Here is a 19,805-nt window from a genome sequence, read left to right as displayed (position 1 = left end):
GATCACTCCCTGAAGCCTCTTCTGCTGCCCGGTCAGTTGGCTGGCCAGGTGCCAGCTGGGTTGGGACACGCCCCCCCCCCACCTTTACGGACCCTCAAGGCGGGCAGCTAGGAGGCCCTGTTTCATGGGTGCCAGACACACGGGCACGTGGTCAAGGGTTTCCGCCCTGGACGTGGCACATGTGCCAGATGGACATGGAGCCGCCTGCCCCAGCCAGTGCCCAGTGGACAGCAGGAAGCTGGAACCCAGAGGCCATGCGGTCGGGTTTGACCGTCTCGGTTCTGCAGGGTCTGAGGAAGTGGGGCTGCCGGGGCCTCAGGGGCCCACGAATGCCGGGAGTCAAGCCCGGGTCATCACTGCAGGATGCACGAGCCTGACCACTGTGCGCGCGGCCACCGCCCGGCCATGCCCTGGCCACCGCGCCTCCAGCCCATCAAACCGCCAACCTCCCCACCGGGCGCAGGACCCGAAGCAGGACGAGGGAAGCACAGAAACCCGTCAACCGCCAGGGCCTGGACACAAAGCTGGCCTGTGGCCAACCGCCGCCCAGCACGGCTGGCAGAAGGCCGCGTCCGGACACTCTGCTCGGGACCTGGAGGGCTCTTCAGACACGGCCGGGACGAGGGGCCCGGGCAGGCAGGCCGCTGTCCGTCCGCCCGTCCGTCTGTCCCCTGCCCACGGCCGGACGGCGGGACGGAGGCACGAGTGCGGGCAGACAGGGCTTTATTACTCCCACTCGGTGGTGCCGGGGGGCTTGGAGGTGAGGTCGTACATGACCCGGGAGATGCCGGGGATCTTCTTGATCTCGGCCACCATCTTCAGCACCACCTGCGGGACACGAGCTGTCAGCAGGGCGACACCGGCCCGAATGCCCAGACCCAGGGATGGACATGCAGGTCACTGGCACCAGCCCGACCTCACGGGGGCTGTGCGTGTCCCCGGGACCGTCACCGGCTCCTTCCTGAGCCCGAGGCCGAGGCGGGGCTGAGACACCCCCCCCCCCCCCCGCAGCAGCAGCAGATGTTAGGGACGCATGGGGGCAGGGGAGTCAGATGAGGCAGAGGGCCCGCTCCCCGACAGTGACGGGTGTGGGGACCCCCCACCGCCCTCCAAGTGGACATGGGTCCCTTGGTCCCCCGACCAGTGAGGGTGTGGGGATGCCCCCCTGCCCCCCCCTCCCCCGAGAGGACGCTGGTCTCTTGCCTCCACGGGGATCTCGCTGCCGGGGGTGGCGGGGACCCCGGTCATGAAGTCGCTGGTGATGAACGTGCGGATGACCACGGACCTCTGGCAGGATGGCTGCTTCTGCAGGGGGTCCCGGTCAAAGTGCAGCGGGGTCAGGATCACCGGCATCTGGCTGACCTTCCCGGCGTAGCCTGCGGGGGCAGGAGGCGCTGGGTGGCCCACGGCCCCGCACACGTGGGCACCCGGACCCCAGAGCCGCCCACACCAGGGTGCCGTGCCGCGTGTGAGGTCAGCGCTGGGGGTCACAGGCCACCCAGGAAACCCGCGAGAGGCTCTCAAAGGCAGGCAGGTGAGCCCGGCCCCGGGGCCAAGAGCGGAGACGAGGCCACGTACCGGACTCCCGGAGGATGGTGTGGGCCTCGAAGTCGGCCTGGCGCAGGGTGCTGAGCACGCCCGTGGTCAGGAAGGTGGGGGTGACGTCGCTCGGGGGCTCCTTCACCAGGGGCCCGAAGACGTAGACCACCCTAGAGGAGGCGAGTGTGAGGGACCCCCGGCCTGGCATGGCTCCGGGGACGCCGGCCCGCCAGGTGATAGGCAGCAGCTGCTCTGGGTCACACGGCACGGACCCCAGGGCAGGCCTGAGCTCCGCCCGTGAGCCCCCCCCCCGCTGCCTGTCCTGGTTCTCACAAAGGTCCTGGGGTCAGAGCCAGACCTCCCATCTGTGCACAGACAGCACAGCAGCAGGGCACTTGCCTTGCACACAGCTGACCCGGGTTCGATACCCTGCACCCCAACCCCCGGGTGTGACCCAAAGACCAGAGAAAGGAAACAAGATTGTTCCCACTCAGGCCTCTCCCACAGGCAGAGTGCGGGAGGGGGCAGCCCTCATGCCCCACCCGCAGGTGCACCACTGAGAGGCAGGGTCTGGAGGGGAGAGGCAGGGAAGGGACGATGGGGAGATGGACACACAGCACTCACACACACTGACACTCCACACACTAACTACACTCTCATGCTCACACACTCCACACACTCATTGCGCTCATACACACACACTCCACACTCACTACACTCATACACACACACACACTCCACACACTCATTGTGCTCTCATACACACTCCACACTCACTCACACAGACACTCCACACTCACTACATTCTCATGCTCACACACTCCACACACTCATTGTGCTCTCATACACACACACTCCACACTCACACACACACACTCCACACTCACTACATTCATACACACACACTCACACACACTCCGCACACTCATGACGCTCTCTCACACACACACACACACCTGTTGATGTTGTGGCACATGCGCGGGATGAGCCTGGCCAGGAAGAGCAGCGACTCCCAGTCAGGCGTGTCCCTACTGGAGATCCCGCACACGTAGCTGTAGGAGCGGCAGTCGCCCTGCACGCCCACGGTCTTGATGGGCAGCAGGAAGGCGCTGAGCGTGTGCAGGCTGGTGATGTGCATCAGCTTCTCCTGGTCCTCCTCGCTGGTGCAGGCCTTCACCCTCTGCAGCAGCGTGTGCGGCTGCGGGGAAGCGCGGTCAGCCGGCCCAGCCACGCGCCGGCACCGCGAGCGGGTCAGGGCACGGCCACATGCCGGCACCAGGCGATTGGGCCAGGCCACGGCCACACGCTGGCACCGAGAGCGGGCCAGGGCATGGCCACACGCCGGCACTGCGCGAGCGGGTCAGGGCATGACCACATGCCGGCACCGCGCGATTGGGCCAGGCCACGGCCACACGCCGGCACCGCAAGCGGGTCAGGGCACGGCCACACGCCGGCACCTCGAGCGGGTCAGGGCACGGCCACACGCTGGCACCGCGCAAGCGGGTCAGGGCACGGCCACACGCCGGCACCTCGCGACTGGGTCAGGGCATGGCCACACGCCGGCACCGTGAGCGGGTCAGGGCACGGCCACACGCCGGCACCGCGAGAGCGGGCCAGCAGCTAGAGCGGCAGGCGGAGGGGAGGGTGTGTGCCTTGCACAAGGCTAACCTGGGTCCCATCCCCGGCACCTGATATGGATCCCTGAGCACGGAGCCAGGAGTGCACCCAAAGCACTGCCAGGCATGGCCCAAAGTATGCTAAATGAAACTCCTTTTGGGGACACGTTTCACTGAATCGATACCTTTTTAACACTTGCAGAAAAATCAGCTACTATTTTCAGAATGTTGTTGGTCTCGGGGAAGTCCTTACAGATGTAAGGCTCCTCTGCACATATCACTCTGATGGCCAGCCCGGGACCTGGGAGGAAGGAGACACAGGCCTCAGCACACGCCGGAACCTCGCCCGGGACTGAGTCCCTCCCCCACCAGGGCCTGGCGCCTCTCGAGTTTTCTCCCGCCGAGATGGGACGGACCATGGCCTTCAGATCCTGCCTGTGCCCCGGGTGGGCTCAGCTGGCCACAGGACGCTGCCGCCCGGACGCTGAGCCCGGCCTGTTCATCTCAAACACGGCAATGACCCCGGCCCCTCTTGTCATCTGTGTCGGCACTCCCAGCCCGCAGTGGCCAGGCCCGTGGGCCGGGCAGCAGCACGCGTCCCTGCGCTGTCTACAGCACTGACCCGACCCTCCTCTGCTGGCACCTGGCCCTGAGCACCGCCGGAGTGGCCCCACCTCCCCAGACGCCCCCAGGAAGGCCGAGGCGCCTGGAGCAGGCTTTGGTGGGGGTCATCCTCCTTGGTCTGGGGGCTGCGCCCAGCGGTGCTCATGCTCACTCCTGATTCTGTGCTCAGAGTTCACTCTGGGCAGGCTGGGGGCACCCGGGGTGCCGGGATCAAACCTGGCCGGCTATGTGCAAGGCAGGCGCCCTTCCCGTCTGCCACTCCAGCTCCCTGGGGGGATGTGGGCCCGGGTATGATTCCCCCAACATCGAGTCTCTGGGGCTGCTGCCCGTGGGCCAACCGGGGCACCCGGCACGCAGGAGGCGTGTCTGCCGGGACAGCGCAGAGGCGCAAGCTGACCCGAGAACCCTCCGAGCACGTCAAGACGCTGCCACACTCGCAGTGACTCCCTGGGAGCCGCCAGCCCAGGGCCGCCCCCGCCCGCCCGTACCTGGGAAGGGATGCCTGGAAACCAGCTCCTCTGGGAGGCCGAGCTCGCGGCCCAAAATTCTGACTTCGTCTTTGTGGAAATCCTTCAAGGGTTCTATCACTTTCCCCTGGGAGGGGAAAAGGCCGGCAAACGCAGGTTAGTACCCCAGACGGCACGGCAGCCGGAGCACTTAGAATCCAGCCCTGAAACCGACCGCACTGGCCTCCCCCACTCCCGAGCAAACGCCGTGAGCGCCACGTCGGGCGTTGCTGCCCTCTGCCGACTCGGCTCTCACGAGAACAGCGAACAGCAAGATGGAGCTGGTGCTCGAAACTGCAGTTTTTGGGGGCCTGGAGCAACAGCACCTCGGGGAGGGTGCTTGCCTACGCAGCCGACCTGGGTTCAATTCCTGGCACCCCATCAGGTCCCTGGCCCTGCCAGGAGTGATCCCCGGGTGCAGAGGCGGAGTCAGCCCTGATCATCGCTGGGTGTGGCCACCAACCAACCCGCCCCACGGCTCCCCAGGGCGACCCCCGAGCAGGGCTAAGTGTCTCCCCAAAGGCCTGCCAGCGACCAGCAGGCTCCGGCAAAGAGCCCTGTGTGCTGCCAACGAGGCCGAGCTCGAGATGCCGTGCCCGGGCTGAGCGAACAAGCGGGGGCCACGGTGCCCCAGCAGCCCGCTCCTGAGCACTAGGACACGACCTCGGCAGCGTGGGCTGACGGTGTTCCAGCATGGTCAGGGGACAGTGGTGACCGGGCAACCGCGAGACCCCCAAACCAGACACGAATTCCACGGGATCCCTCAGCCCCACCGCCCTGCCTGAACCCCGACGGCAGCGAGGGGTCTCCTGCAGCACCCGTGCGGCACGACTGACCTGGGGGTCCAGCCCGGGGGAGCCCAGTGCTCGCTCACCTCCTCCCGCAGCTTCCGGATCAGCTCCGTGTCGTTGTGGTGTGTCTTGATGAGCTCGGCCTTGCCGCTGGCGATGAGGGACGCGCTCTCGATGAGGTCCGGCCGCAGGGTGCCCTGGGCCAGGAACACCTCCTCGGGCTTCAGGTTCATCTCCCCAATGACCTCGTTGGCGATCTAGAAGGGGCAGGAGGGCAAACGCGCCTGCTCACGGCAGGGTCACTCAGACCAGAAGCAACACCCATCAGCCCCGTCACTGACCCAGGGTCGCCCACGGAAGCTGTGGGGGAAGGAGCTCTGCACACGGCCACGGGAGGGATGGAGATGCTTTACATATGCCCACGGAAGGTGTGGGGGACGCCCTCTGGGAGTCCACGGGAGGGCTGCCCACGTGAGGTAGAGACAGCTAACACATAACCCCAGGGTACTGAAAGGAAACTCGGACCCAGACAGCACTAGAAGTGCCTGGCACCCCAAAAGAGGAAGAGGCACCTTAACAAACGTGTCCCCGATGATCTTCCGTTTCTCCTCGGGACTCGTGGTCATGTTCAAGGTCTTGCTGATCCTCTTCCGGGGGGTTCTATCCTCGTCGGAGATGGGCAAAGTGGTCGTGCCGTTGTAGAAAGAGTGAGCTGCGTTGATGACTGGAAGAGCAGCCGGCGCAGTCACAGGGCGGCCAGACGAGAGGGGCCTTGCCCCACCCCGTCCTCCCTCCAACCCGGGCTGCTGCAGAGCGGAGACCCTCGGAATTCGGAGCCCCCGAGGGCCATGCCTCGACCGGGACTGCCCCCGGAGCACAGGGTCCCCCGCCCAGCACTCCTGACACGCAGGGACCCGAGCGCAGGGCGGGAGAGGCGGAGCCGGTACCTTTGACCTGGATGCCCAGCTTCCTCAGGGCCTCCTCCACGGACTGGCTCTCGCGCTTCCGCATGAAGCCGTTGTCGATGTGCACGGCCAGCACCTGCTCGCGGCTCAGGGCGCGGTGCAGCAGCGCCGTGCACACGGTCGAGTCCACACCGCCGCTGAGCAGCACCTGCGCCAGACGCAGCCTGAGCCCCGCCCGCGCTGCGCCCGGCCCCGCCCCCCCCAGGCTCACCCGCCCCTGGCAGTGCCCGCCGGGGCTCACCAGCACTTTGGAGGTGCCCGCCTGCTCCTGGATCTCTCGGATACACTCAAGCTCGCGGCGCTGCACGGTGAAGGTGCCGCTGCAGCCGGCGATGTCGTAGAGGAAGTTCTTCAGGATCGCCTTCCCGTTCTCCGTGAGGCCCACCTCAGGGTGGAACTGCACCCCGAACAGCTTCTTGGACTCACTGGCAATGCCTGGGGGGGAGGGGAATGGCTCAGAGCCGCAAGAGCCCGCTCTCTTCCCCGCTCACCAGCGTGCTCTGCGTGTGCACAGCAACACAGCAGGCCAGCCCGGCCCAGACACGCGTGCCCAGCACTGGACAGAGTGTTCTGGGGAGCCGAGACATGCTGCCACGGGAGTATGAGACATGTAGCTCTACCTGTACACGAGACACATGCCTCCATCTGCATACACGAGACACACACCTGCACCTGTACACGAGACACACCTCCATCTGCACACAAGAGACACACCTCCATCTGTACACAACAGACATGCCTCCATCTGTACACGAGACATGCCTCCATCTGTACACACGAGACACACGCCTCCACTTGTACATGAGACATGCCTCCACCTGTATACATAAGACGTGCCTCTATCTGTACACACAAGACACATGCCTTCATCTATACGAGACACACTTACACCTGTACACACGAGACACTCCTCCACCTGTACATGAGACATACAGCTCCACATGTACACCAGACACCTTCTGGGCACACAAGACACATGCCTCCAACATACAGACGACACGTGTCCGCACGCACAAGACTCCCCATATACACAGCACACACACCTCCACCCCCTGTATGCACGACAGGCCTCCACCTACAGGCACCAGACACAGGCTTCCGTCTGTACACGCAGGTCTACACGTACAGCCTGTGTACGTATCCGAGACATGCGCCTACACGTGTCCACCTCCAGCACATGTTCCAACGGGCCATAGTGGCCACACCCACTGGCTGCCGCCACCCACTTCCGGAGGGACCCGCGAGCGCCTGTTTCCCACGGGAGCCTGTGCCCGCACTCGCCTCCAGCCCTCGAGCTCCCGAGAACCAGCCGCCACGCACAGTGGGGAAGGAAACGGCTGGAGCAGGCCGGATGCCTTCCCGGGAGAGGGGGGCGCTCGGACCCGGCCCCTGAGAGACCGTCAGAGGGCAGGGGAGCCTCTGCACAGCAGCGCCCTCCCCGGGCCGCTCAGGGCTGCAGGATAAAATCCGCCAGTCCGGAGTCCTCACCTGCCACGATGTTCCCGGACCGGGCGACAACCTTGAACCCGTCGGCGACCTTGTCCACGCTGTCCCCGTGAGTGAGCAGCACAATCTCCTCCTTCTGCAGGCCCCTAGGCGGCAGAGACAGAGCCGCACGTCACCACAGCCCAGACACGGACAAGGGGCTGCCCGGGCTGGCCCGAGCAGAGGTGGGTGGGTGTGTGCGCGCGCGTGCGTGGGGCCGTGAGCACTGCTGGGTCCTGTTCTTGCACTGCCATGGCTGGACCAGGGTGCTCAGAACCGACGCCCCTAGAGGCAGGCGTGTCTTGTGGCAGAAACACCACCGGCTGCAGTGGAGACAAGAAACCAAACTCACATCATGGTGCAACACGGTTCCAGCCATGATGGACCCTAGAGGAATTAATCTCAAAAGGAAACCGGGTCCCCTGAGCCCACCAGGAGGGGTCCCTGAGTGCAGAGCCGGAGTCAGTCCTGAGCACAGCCTGGCGTGGCCCCCCGGACTCCCAGGAGCACGGAGGACACTTGGAGCCAGTCCCGAGCACAGACCAGGCGCACTCCTTAGCACCGCCAGGGACAGCCCCCAAGTAGCAACAACCGAAGTGCCAAGGACACCGGGGTGCGTGGGCAAGACACGGCCCAGGGGAGCTCCTGGGGCTGGCATGTGGCCCCAGGACCCCGGCTGTGGCCTCTTCAAAGTTCTCAAAACAGGTGACTCCAAGAGGCTGTTTTCTTTCCTTGTGCTTTTGGTGTTGGGGCCACATGGCGAGCCGGCCCCTGGCTCTGTGCTCAGGGGTCAGAACTGGGTCGGCTGCACTGAGGCGACCTGTGTGCCACCCCAGAGGACGGCCAGTACCTGAAGAGGGAGCAGGTGCTGTCCACGGAGATGCTGAAGACGCCGTCCTCGCGCACGCTCTTCCTGTCCACGGTGCCCCCGAACACCTTGTTCATCATCTGTCCGGAGAGGGGCCGTGAGTTCCCCGGGCAGCGCCACCCCGGGCTTGCCGGGAAGAAGCAGGTGACACCGCGAGGCGGGTGCCCGCTGACCACCAGGGTGGCCAGGGCTGCCTGGGTCCGTCCCGCACTCCAAGCAAACCTCCCGCCCGTCACTCTCGAGAGCGAGGCCCCTGGTGGAAGCTGAGCAGACGGGGACACGGGCTGTGGTCAGAGGCAGGCGGTGCCGCCCAGCTGGCCGGGGAAGGCTGCAAGCCTGCTGAGGCCACACGTGGACACAGAGCTGAGGCACGTTGGACACGGAGCTGAGGCACGTTGGACACGGAGCTGAGGCACGCGTGGACACGAGGCTGAGGCACGCCAGGCGATTCCAACCCTGCCGGCTCGAGCCCCAGAGACTCTAGCCAGCCTCACGGTGTCCAGTTTGCACCGATGGTGGCGCCCCAGCAGCCCCAGGCCGAGTCCCCCAGCCCACGGCAGCCTGCAGCTCCGTGAGGGGCGCCGTCAGCCGGGCCTGGAAGCCCCAACCACTGAGGCACGCAGAGCCCACGAGACCCCACAGAGACCTGTCCGACCACCTGGAACTGTCCCCGCCGAGCGGAGCCCAGCGGGAAGCGCCTGCGGGCTGGAGCCCAGACCCCAGGGCAAGCAAGACAGCAGCAGACTCAGGGTGCCCCGGCCGGCAGCCTGGCCCGAAGCTGGAGGCCCGGCTCCCGGCCAAGCCCAGCGCCCTGGGTGGCCCTGCAGCTCCCAAGGAGACACTCAGCGTCGCAGGAGCCCGGGGTCACTGTGGGGCCCAGACACGGGCAGTGAGGGCCCCCGACTAGAGCGGCACAGGCAGTGGCAGGGGCTCAGGACGCCTGCAGAGCCCCAGCCTGTGTCCGCGGCTGCCACGGAGCCACCAACCGCGACACATGGGACCCCAAACTCGCGGGAAAGCCACACGGGGCAGGACACAAGCGGCATCCAGGGCCTGCAGGAGCCCGGGCTGGGGACAGAGCGGGCAGCACTGCGGTGCTCGCCGAGGGATAGAGAGCCGGGGAGACCCCGGCAGGGAAGCCGAGACTCAGCACCGCAACCAGCTCCGGGAACAGGCTGCGTGGACAGACAGAGGACAGACACCCAGGCGGGGCTCGGGAAGGACGGCGCTGCCCCAGCCCAGAGCCCAGTGACCAGGGCCTGCGAGGATCTGGGGCGCCCACGTACCTGCATGCCGTAGCAGATGCCCAGCACGGGCTTGCCGATGGTGAAGATGGCCGGGTCGAACCAGGGCGCGTCCTCGGCGTACACGGAGTTGGGGCCCCCCGAGATGATGATGGCGCTGTGGGAAGGGGCCGGGGTCACGGGCGGACGCTGGGGGGTGTCAGCACGGGGAGCGGAGGGGAGGGTTTCCTCACTGCCCACCCCCAGGGAACTCTGCCCTGAGCGCCCTCAGCAGGCCCGCTGGGCACTGGCCCCGGCCGCCCTGGGGAGCTGATCCCGGCTGGGCACTGGCCCCAGCTGCCCTGGGGAGCTGACCCCCGCTGGGCACTGGCCCCAGCTGCCCTGGGGAGCTGACCCCCGCTGGGCACTGGCCCCGGCCGCCCTGGGGAGCTGACCCCCGCTGGGCACTGGCCCCGGCCGCCCTGGGGAGCTGATCCCGGCTGGGCACTGGCCCCAGCCGCCCTGGGGAGCTGACCCCCGCTGGGCACTGGCCCCAGCCGCCCTGGGGAGCTGACCCCCGCTGGGCAGTGACCCCGGCCGCCCTGGGGAGCTGACCCCCGCTGGGCACTGACTTCGGCCACCCTGGGGAGCTGATCCCGGCTGGGCACTGGCCCCAGCCACCCTGGGGAGCTGACCCCCGCTGGGCACTAGACCCAACTGCTCTGGGGAGCTGACCCCTGCTGGGCACTGGCTCCGGCCGCCCTGGGGAGCTGTGCCCTCACACCCACTCACCACCCTGAAATCCAACTGAAACCAAGGTGCCCCATGGAATGTACACATGCTGGACACAACTGGACACGCAGGGTAACACTGGGGAGAAGGTGATCAGGCCCAGAGCAGCTGCACGGCAGCTGGATGCTTCCTCCCACAGGGCGGACCCAGGTCCATCCCGGGCAGCCAGGAGTGATTCCTGAGCACAGAGCCAGGAGTAAGCCCTGAGCACTGCGGCCCCAAAAGGAAAAAGAAAAATCACACGTGCTGTTCCCAACACTGAGCGCACACACACTCAGCCCAGTACACACTCACACTCAGTCAGCCCAGCACACACTCGGACACACACTCAGCCCAGTACACACTCACAGTCAGCCCAGCACACACTCAGACACACTCAGCCCAGCACACACTCAGACACACTCTCAGCCCAGCACACACTCAGTCAGCCCAGCACACACTCAGACACACACTCAGCCCAGTACACACTCAGTCAGCCCAGCATACACTCAGACACTCAGCCCAGCACACACTCACAGTCAGCCCAGCACACTCAGACACACTCAGCCCAGCACACACTCAGACACACTCAGCCCAGCACACACTCAGACACACTCTCAGCCCAGCACACACTCAGTCAGCCCAGCACACACTCAGACACACACTCAGCCCAGTACACACTCAGTCAGCCCAGCATACACTCAGACACTCAGCCCAGCACACACTCACAGTCAGCCCAGCACACTCAGACACACTCAGCCCAGCACACACACACTCAGCCCAGTCCACACTCACACACTCAGCCCAGCACACACTCACACTCAGCCCAGCACACACACACTCAGCCCAGTCCACTCACACACTCAGCCCAGCACACACTCACACTCAGCCCAGCACACACACACTCAGCCCAGTCCACTCACACTCAGCCCAGCACACACTCACACTCAGCCCAGCACACATACACTCAGCCCAGCACACACTCACTCAGCCCAGCACACACTCACACTTAGCCCAGCACACACACACTCAGCCCAGTCCACTCACACACTCAGCCCAGCACACACTCACACTCAGCCCAGCACACACACACTCAGCCCAGCACACACTCACACTTAGCCCAGCACACACACACTCAGCCCAGTCCACACTCACACACTCAGCCCAGCACACACTCACACTCAGCCCAGCACATACACAGTCAGCCCAGCCCACACTCTCATACTCAGTCCAGCACACACTCACCATAGCAGTCAGCCCAGCACGCACTCACACACTCACCACAGCTCTCACACCACAGCATACACATTTACACTCACCTCAGCATGCAAACTCACCCTAGCACACACACACTCACTGTAGCAAGCGCGCACACACCCCAGCACACACACACTCAGCACATACACACATTCACCGCAGTGCGTGCACACATGTACACACCGCAGCACTCACACACATTCACACCTCAACGTACACAATACAGTCCCACACCCACTCAGCCCAGCACGCACACACACACACACACACACACACACACACCATGCACACCCCGGAGCCCGCGCCTGTCAGGGTCCCCTCTGGCTCGTCCCAGAACAGGTCCCAGGACGGAGCAGTGCCCAGCCCTCCCCGTGGCCATGTGCCAGTTCCCCATCTGAGGCCACGAGGGAGAATGAGTCCCCCCAAGAGAGGGCCCCGGCCCCGTGCTGCGGCCCGAGACAGGCCATGCCAGCAGGTGGCCCGTGGCAGTGTGCCAGGCAGATGCCCCCCCCCCCCCCCCCGAACAGACTCTCAGCTCAGGGCGAGGCGGGGGCTGAGGCGGGACCACCTGATTCTGGAGCCCGTGCAGAGTCAGAAGCCAGTGTGGCACCTCCCGCTCCTGAGCCCCCCAGCATGGGAAGCCCCACCTAGAGCCCAGAGGCCGGCCACGGCCCACTGCCCACTGCCCACTGTCCACGGGGCCCCAGCACGGCTCCAACCGGGAAGCAGATAGCGACGGGCCGGGAGAAACGGGGGCTGGGCTGGGCGGCAGGGGAGGCCGGGCGGGCCAGGAGCAGCAGGCCAGAAGGGCCGGAACTGCCCGGGCCCCAGGAGACCCTCGTCCCCCGCAGGGGCCGGAGCTGACGGGGCCCGTGCTGGGCGTGTGGCGCTGGCTGTCCCCAGCGCTGGAGGACAGGCCACCCAGTGTGACCCCTGACCCGCGGCCTACCGGAAGCCCTGCTCCTTGATGGCGAAGGCGGGGGTCTCCAGGGGGAAGATCTCTGACCGCACCAGCAGCTCCCGCACCCGGCGGTCAATGACTTTGCCGTACTGTGCGCCCGCGTCCAGGATGACCACGGCACCCTCGTAGTGCGGACGGCCATCCTTGAGGTCCCCACCCGCGTTCTCCAGCTGCAGGGACAAGAGGCGACACGCGGTCCCACACGTATCGGACAGGGGCTGCCAGCCGCCCACCCACCCACCCACCACTCAGCCCGCTTCAGAGCAGGGGGCACACACACACACACACACACACACACACACACACACACACACACACACGGAAGGCAAGAGGCACGCACATGAACAAGTAAACGCGCTCACGCACACGCAGAGAGCACACACGGGTAGGCCCACAACACGCGCAGACCGGCACGGGGCCTGAGGAGGGCGGAGCGACGGGCAAGCCCGCCAGCTGGCCATCGAGAGAGCGGCTCGGGCTGGATACCAGCGACCCCCGAGACCCTAGTGGGCAGCCGGGGAGGCTGCGCCGAGCCCTCCCGCTCTTGGGTTCATTCTGAGTCAGGGGTCACCTGGGGGGGAGAGTGTGTGAGGACCTGGCCACGCACGGCAGGGCTCGGGGCTCACTCCTAGCTCTGTGCTCAGGGCCCATCGCTGGCCGGCTCCGGGGGCCTTCCTGTGCTGGGACCAAGCCAAGGCGGGACGCGTGCACGACCCCCGCCCCAAGGGCACTTGACAGCAAGTCCTGCGCTGTCGCCTTTCTCCCTAGGGGGTGGGGAGCTGGGCCCCACCAGGCAGTGGTCAGGGGTCACTCCTGTTTGGGGGACTGTGTGGGGCCAGAGACTGAGCCAAGCTGGCCTTGTGCTGGGTGCAGGCCCAACGGTGCTCCCGTCCCCCCTCTCTGGCCCAAAAACGGAAAGTACTGAGCTCTGGGCCAGAGAGGAAGCACTGCGGGTAGGGCGCTCACCTTGCATGCAGCCAACCTGGGGTCGATCCCTGGCATCCCATATGGTGCACTGGGCCCCAACAGGGTCAGCCCTGAGCACCGCTGAGCGAGGCTCTAAAACAAGACCAACTGTGGAGGCAAAGCGCCCGCCCAGATAGAAAGGTTCTGTGTGTGGCTTGGCTTGGGGCCACCCCCACAGTGCCCAGTGCCCAGTGCTCCAGCCACTGGCAGGCCCCAGGCCCCACAATCAGCGACTCGCCCCGGCAGGCCAGACCCCTAACGGACACCCTGAGCCGTAAGGCAGATGCAAGCGGCTATGTCACGGTTTGACGCCTTCCCACTGCCGGCCCTGAACCCCGGAAAACAAGCGGGTTCTCATCAGCGCTCCAAGGTGACGCTCAGCTCTCAGGGTGCGGGCCCAAGCCGGGGCCGTGTCCAGTCCTGGCATTAGCAGGACAGGCACCGCCAGGGCGGAACCCAGCACCACCCGGCCCCTAGGTGCAGCCCTGGGGCCGCCGTCCACAGGCTCCGGCGGGCACTGTCCCCCAACAGACCCTGCTGGTTCTGGGTAAGCGGGAAGATGTGCGGCTCCCCCGGGGTCCCTGGCCCAGGCCTCGGCGGCGCCCCACTCCCCACCCGAGGCTCGGGATCCCGAGGGAGCACAGGGCCAGGCCAGTGGTCACGGCACCCGCCTCGCCGCCCCAGGGGGTCTCGGAGCACCGCTGGGCGCGGCCCCAACCAACAGGAATGACAGTACTCCAGAGGCCGAGCTGACCCACTAAAGGCGAGCCAGGTCACGTGGGGTTGCGGGAGGGATTTCAAACCCTCCGAGACTAAAGAGAAATAATGAAAACCATCCTCCTGGTGAGGCCCACGCTGGAGGTCTGAACAGACGACAGACCTGAAACCAGAGCGGGGAGAGACCCCCACTGACCCCTGCAAATAGGCCCTGGGTTCATCCCGGCACCACGTGGGATCCCCCGCCTCCCACCCAGAGCCCACCAGGAACCATCCTTATGATGCCAGCACAGCCAGCTGTGGCCCCTCAACCCCCAAAGTATCAGGCACCAAAACGATCCATCTAGGGGCTGGAGTGATAGCACAGCGGGTAGGGCGTTTGCCTTGCATGTGGCCGGCTCGGGTTCGATTCCCAGCATCCCATATGGTCCCCAGAGCACTGCCAGGGGTAATTCCTGAGTGCAAAGCCAGGAGTAACTCCTGTGCATCGTTGGGTGTGACCCAAAAAGCAAAAACAACAACAACAACAACAAAAAACCGAAAAACGATCCATTTAGGGCCAAATGGTGGAGGTGGGACAGTGGTCTTCAGACACGCCGGGAGCCCCTCTGGAAGGCCCCCGGGTTCAATCTCTGGCACTACATATGGTCCCCGAGCACTGCCAAGAGTAGTTCCTGAGTGCAGAGTCAGGAGAAACCCCTGAGCACTGCCAGGTGTAGCACAAAGACAGATTCCAGCGGCAAGAGCGATAGGACAGCAGGCAAGATGTCGTTTACCTTGCATATGGTCAACCTGGGCTCGATCCCCAGCATCCCATAGGGTTCCTCGAACACCACCAGGAGTAATTCCTGAGTGCAGAGTCAGGAGTAACCCCGGAGCATCACCGGGGGTGACCCAAAAAGAAAAAAATCACAGCAGCGCTTAACCAAATAACATAGTATCGCCTCCTTAACCAAGAATCTGTCTTGAATATTGAACTATGAAAATAAAGCTAATAAAGCCAACCATCTGGGTCAGACCGACAGGACAGCGGGGAGGGCATGTGCCTTGCATGCAGCCGACCTAGGTTCCATCCCAGCTTCCCATATGAATCCCCGAGCACAGTCAGGCGCAATTCCGGAGTGCAGAGATAGGAGTAACCCTGGGTGTGACCCAAAGGGCACCCCCCACACATAAATTCAATATTTTATTTAACTCCATAGGGCAAACCTTCCATGTGTGAGGTCCTGGGTTTCATGCCAGGACTGCAACATACACAAATACACAAAAGCAAATAAGCAAGCGGGGCGAGAGTGTCGAGGTGGGTTAAAGCGCTGCAGGAACCCCTCGGCATGCAGTCAGCACTGCGGCTAGAGAACACGCTTCCCGGGCACACGGCCGAGCCAGTGTGACCCCGGAGCACCAAAGCAATACCCAGCACCACGCGGTCCCAAAGAACCGCCTGGAGGCAGCACTTGGAACCAGACTCCACAAAGCCTGGCACCAACCTCTCTGGGCACACCCCGAGTCACTCCCGAGGGCCCCCTGACACGCTCTTTTCCCCACTGGAAACGCCCCACGCTTCCCCCAAAGAGTTGCTCGTCCGCCGGACTTTTACAGGGGGTGGGGCGAGGGGAGCATCTGGTGGTCAGGCCTGGCTGGCCACACACCTGCACGTTCCTTACAAAGTGTCTTCTTGTTTTGGGGCCACATTTAGCACTCAGGGCTCCTCCTGGCTGTGCCCAGGCAGCGGTCACTCCTGGAGAACCCGGGGGGGCGATTGATCGAACCCATAGAGTCACGTGCAAGGCAAGCGCCCCGCCCGCTGTACTACTGCCCGCTGGAGGCCCCCCACTTTTTCTTGTTTGGGGCCACACGGGATGTGGGGATCACACCCACTTTGCTGTGTGAGAGGCCAGCACCCTCCCGCTGTAGTATCGCTGCGGCCCTTTTGGAGGGCTCCTTATCACGGAGAGACACCCACACCTCTTCCTGGGAGAACACGGGCAGAGAGCAGAGAGGTTCCTGTGGAGAATGTTTCTGACCAGTTCTCATCCAATTAAGTGAAAACACACACACCCCAAATCAAGCTAATTCTTCTAAAACTTTTTTGTTTTTTTTGGCTTTTTGGGTCACACTAGATGATGCTCAGGGGTTACTCCTGGCAGTGCTCGGGGGACCCTATGGGATGCTGGGAATCAAACCCAGGTCGGCGGCGTGCAAGGCAAACGCCCTCCAGCCCCAATTCTCCTAAAACCTGGAGGGATGTGATAGGCTGATTACAGGCCAAAGAGATAGCTGAGTGGGGCACGCACTCGCCTCCATAAAGCCCACCCGGGTCCACTGCTGGTACCTGAGCGCTGCCCAAACCAACAGGGACGAGCAGGTGAGTCCTTCGAACGGAGGGAGAATCTCCCGTTTACGGAACCAGCCGAACCCAAACCTGAGCTGCCGGCCAGGAAAGCGTGTCTCTGAGTGAACCCGGGCCCCTGCTCAGACCCTCGCACGACTGGGTCGGAACCGTCTCCTCCAGGCCTCCGGCAGCCTGCCCTAAGTCCAGGCACCTCCACCCAGCGGTTTCCTGCGGGGGCCCACGCACACGCCCCCCACGCACACGTGCACCTTCCCGCTCCCGCGCACACACACACGCAGGTGCGCCCCCGGCCCCGCGGGCGAGCACACACACACACACACACACACACACACACACTCACAGGTGCGCCACCGGCCCCGCGCGCACACACCCCCCCCACACACACACAGGTGCGCCCCCGGCCCCGCGCGCACACACACACACACACACAGGTGCACCCCCGCTCTGCGCACACAAACACACACACACGCGAGGGCGCACAGGTGCGGCCCGGGGCCAGGCGGGCCCCACAAACGGCCTACCAGCCGCAGCCACGTGCGGGCCGGCGCGGGGTCCGGGTCTCCGCGGCCCACCCGGCCGTCCGGGCACGCTCCCGCCCGAGGGCCCTACGCGGCCCCGCGGCCTCCGCGCGCCCGGGGCGGTGCGCACTGACCTTGGAGTCTCCGTTGCACAGCGCCATGGGGCAGACTGCGCCGCGGGCCGCCGCGACACCGAGAGCAGCCGCGCGGGAGGAAGACTCGGCGCGCGCCGCGACCCCGCCTCCCGCTTCCGCCCCGGCCGCCGCGGGGCGGGGCCAGCGCCCGCGGGACGGGCCGCCGCTCCGCGATCCCCGCGCTGCGCCGCCGCGGCCCCGCCCCGCCCCCGGCGAGGGGCCCGACCATTGGCCCGCCGCTTCAGGGGCGGGGCGTGACGCAAGTAGCCCCGCCCTCGGAAGGCGGGACCTGCCTTCTGCGCCTGCCCGCCGCCGCGGGGCGGGGCGTGCAGCTTCTGGGCCCGCCCCTTAGGAGACAAACCCGCCTTGGGCGCCTGGCCGCCTCTGTGGGGCGGGGCCAGTAGCGCCTCGCCCCGCCCCCCAAAAAGAAGCCGGTCCCCTCGCCGGCAGGGGGCGTGGCCTGGCGCACTTCGTCCCGCCCAGTAAGAAAAGCCGGCCCCCTCGCCGGTAGGGGGCGTGGCCTGGCGCGACTCGCCGCGCCCCCCGGAGGAGGAACCGGTCCCTCAGCGGCGGGGGCGTGGCCTGCCGCGACTCGCCCCGCCCCCCAGAGGAGGAGCCGGCCCCTCTGCAGCGGGGGCGTGGCCTGCGGTGACCGGCCCGCCCCCCGGAGGAAGAGCCGGCCCCTCGGCAGCGGGGGCGTGGCCTGGCCGGGTGCCGAGCCCAACCGCTGGGCTAGCCCCGCGCCTAGCCGGCGCCGCCTCCGGGAGCCTGCCTGGGCCGCCGGCTTCGCCCACGTGGGGACGCCGGGGCGCACCCTCGGGCCCGCGTTACCTTCCCCGGGAGCGGGAAGTGGACACTCGGACTCTCGGAAGCCATGGCGACCGGGTCCCTGCGGGCGCGAGTGCCTCGAGTGCGGGCGGGGGGCGCGCGCGGCCGGAAGCGGGGGCGGCGGGGGCGGGGGGGAGGAGCGGGCGAGCCTCGGCGTGGGGGCTGAGCCGGGGAAGCCGGACCCTGGCCCAGAGCGTGGGGCTGCACTCAGGGTCGCGCCTGCCCCGCGGTGAGGAGCGCGGCGTTGCGCCAGCCCCCAACCCCACTTGGGCCTTGCAGGGTCTCCCGGGCTCGCCCCCCTGTGCCTTCTCTCCTGGGCTGTGGGTTGGGGTCGGCTCCGTCCGGCCTCGCCCCGGGCTTCGCAGGGCTCAGCCTGGCAGTGCCCGCGGGCGAGCGTGGCGCCAGGGCTCGTGGGCCAGTGTTCACGCCGGCGCTGGAGCGCAGACGAGTGCAGGGATTGCTTTGAAGGGGACCGGTGACAGGCCCTGCTGAGGGTTCCAGTGGCCGCGCTGCGCTCAGCGTGAAGCCCTCTCTGGGTGCGCTTGTTTGAGCCCTGGACACGTGTGGGGTTTACTTGGCGCTCCTCCATCCGCGCAGCTCTCGCCTGCACAAGCTGTCTGGAACCCACGGTTCCGGAAACACGACACGTTCTCTGCACACGAACGGCCGCAGCAGTCCGGCCCACAGCCCCTGTCTCGGTTTGGGTACCTCCTTCTCTTCCCTGTCGGAGGCGGCTCCGGCACTCTGGGCCGATGAGCCTGCAAACAGCTTCCTTCCTGGACCCTGGAGCAGTGCTTGCGGCCACACGCATGAAGATAGCGGGAGCCATATGGTGCTGGGGCTGGAAGCAGCCACTCAGCATACATGGTATACTCAGCATACACAGCATACATGGCATACTCGTCATACACGGCATACACAGCATACATGGCATACTCGTCATACACGGCATACTCAGCATACATGGCGTACTCGTCATACATGGCATGCTTAATACTCAATACACACGGCAATCACAGCACGCTCCTTAGCTCCTGTGCTAGTCCTCCAGGCTCTTCCTCTTCTGTGCTTCTGTATATCTTTCCCCTCTGTGGTACTCACATGCCTCCGGTGGCTTTTACCTGTCCACTCTCCCCTGTTCTTGGCATGCCTGGGAGCAACAGTGGGCAGTAGCGATGGGCAAACCAGGTGCTGGTTTTAAGTGACGGCCTTCAGCAGGAGGAAACAGTTGCTGTGAAGCCCGGAGAGCCCCAGGGCCTGGGGCACATTCTACTTGTGGGAGCCGCAGGATCAATCTGGCACCGCGGGTTCCCCTGAGCACTGCCAGGAGTGGCCCCAGAACAAAAAGGGGTAAGGGAGTTGGAGAGCTGGCTCAGTGGGCTAACTTGGCATGTTTCCTGTGATAGGGCTGGCTGCGCTATCTAAGACCACCAGGAGCAATCTCCACCACTGCTGGGTCTGACCCCAAAAGAGAACAAAAACGTTGAAGGGAAAGAAAGGAACCAAGAGTCCCCGAGACACGACTGATACGAGGACTGAAGGAGAGCCACGGTGGGCAGTGTCGGATATTAACCCTCCATGTTGAGACTTCGTCACGGAATTGCCCCGTTTCCTCCCCCCAGAGAGCTCACAGTGCTCTTAGGAGCACTCCTGACCCCCAGAGCGTATCTCTAACCTCTCCTT

At 65.4% G+C, this 19,805-nt stretch overlaps 1 protein-coding gene across 1 annotated transcript; it reads right to left on the bottom strand.

Moving 5' to 3' along the window:
* Nucleotides 1-706: 706 nt before the first annotated feature.
* GMPS (guanine monophosphate synthase) lies at nucleotides 707-17,485 on the bottom strand. The gene is made up of 15 exons (XM_055126780.1): nucleotides 17,295-17,485; nucleotides 12,595-12,776; nucleotides 9,681-9,795; nucleotides 8,377-8,474; nucleotides 7,530-7,633; nucleotides 6,283-6,476; nucleotides 6,024-6,189; nucleotides 5,649-5,800; nucleotides 5,160-5,333; nucleotides 4,268-4,373; nucleotides 3,341-3,456; nucleotides 2,496-2,737; nucleotides 1,579-1,709; nucleotides 1,204-1,376; nucleotides 707-828 (listed from the first exon to the last, which is right to left on the bottom strand). Exons 1-15 carry the CDS (start codon nucleotides 17,319-17,321, stop codon nucleotides 727-729), a joined length of 2,082 nt encoding a protein of 693 aa, XP_054982755.1. The 5' UTR covers nucleotides 17,322-17,485; the 3' UTR covers nucleotides 707-726.
* Between the last annotated feature and the right edge of the window lie 2,320 nt (nucleotides 17,486-19,805).

Source organism: Sorex araneus, chromosome 2 (assembly GCF_027595985.1).
Source record: "Sorex araneus isolate mSorAra2 chromosome 2, mSorAra2.pri, whole genome shotgun sequence".
In the NCBI taxonomy this organism is placed as follows: Eukaryota; Metazoa; Chordata; class Mammalia; order Eulipotyphla; family Soricidae; genus Sorex; species Sorex araneus.
The sequence above is the reverse complement of the archived record's forward strand: the minus strand, read 5'-3'. Positions and strand labels throughout refer to the sequence as shown.

What these genes read in the sequence shown, in the direction of transcription:
- GMPS (XM_055126780.1), bottom strand. Translation starts at nt 17,321, where the DNA reads ATGGCGCTGTGCAACGGAGACTCCAAG. An exon ending in ATCAAGGAGCAGGGCTTCCG is followed by an intron (nt 9,796 to 12,594) that starts GTAGGCCGCGGG and finishes CCCTTCCCACAG; the next exon opens with CGCCATCATCATCTCGGGGG. An exon ending in AGCACCTGCTCCCTCTTCAG is followed by an intron (nt 7,634 to 8,376) that starts GTACTGGCCGTC and finishes TCTGCCGCCTAG; the next exon opens with GGGCCTGCAGAAGGAGGAGA.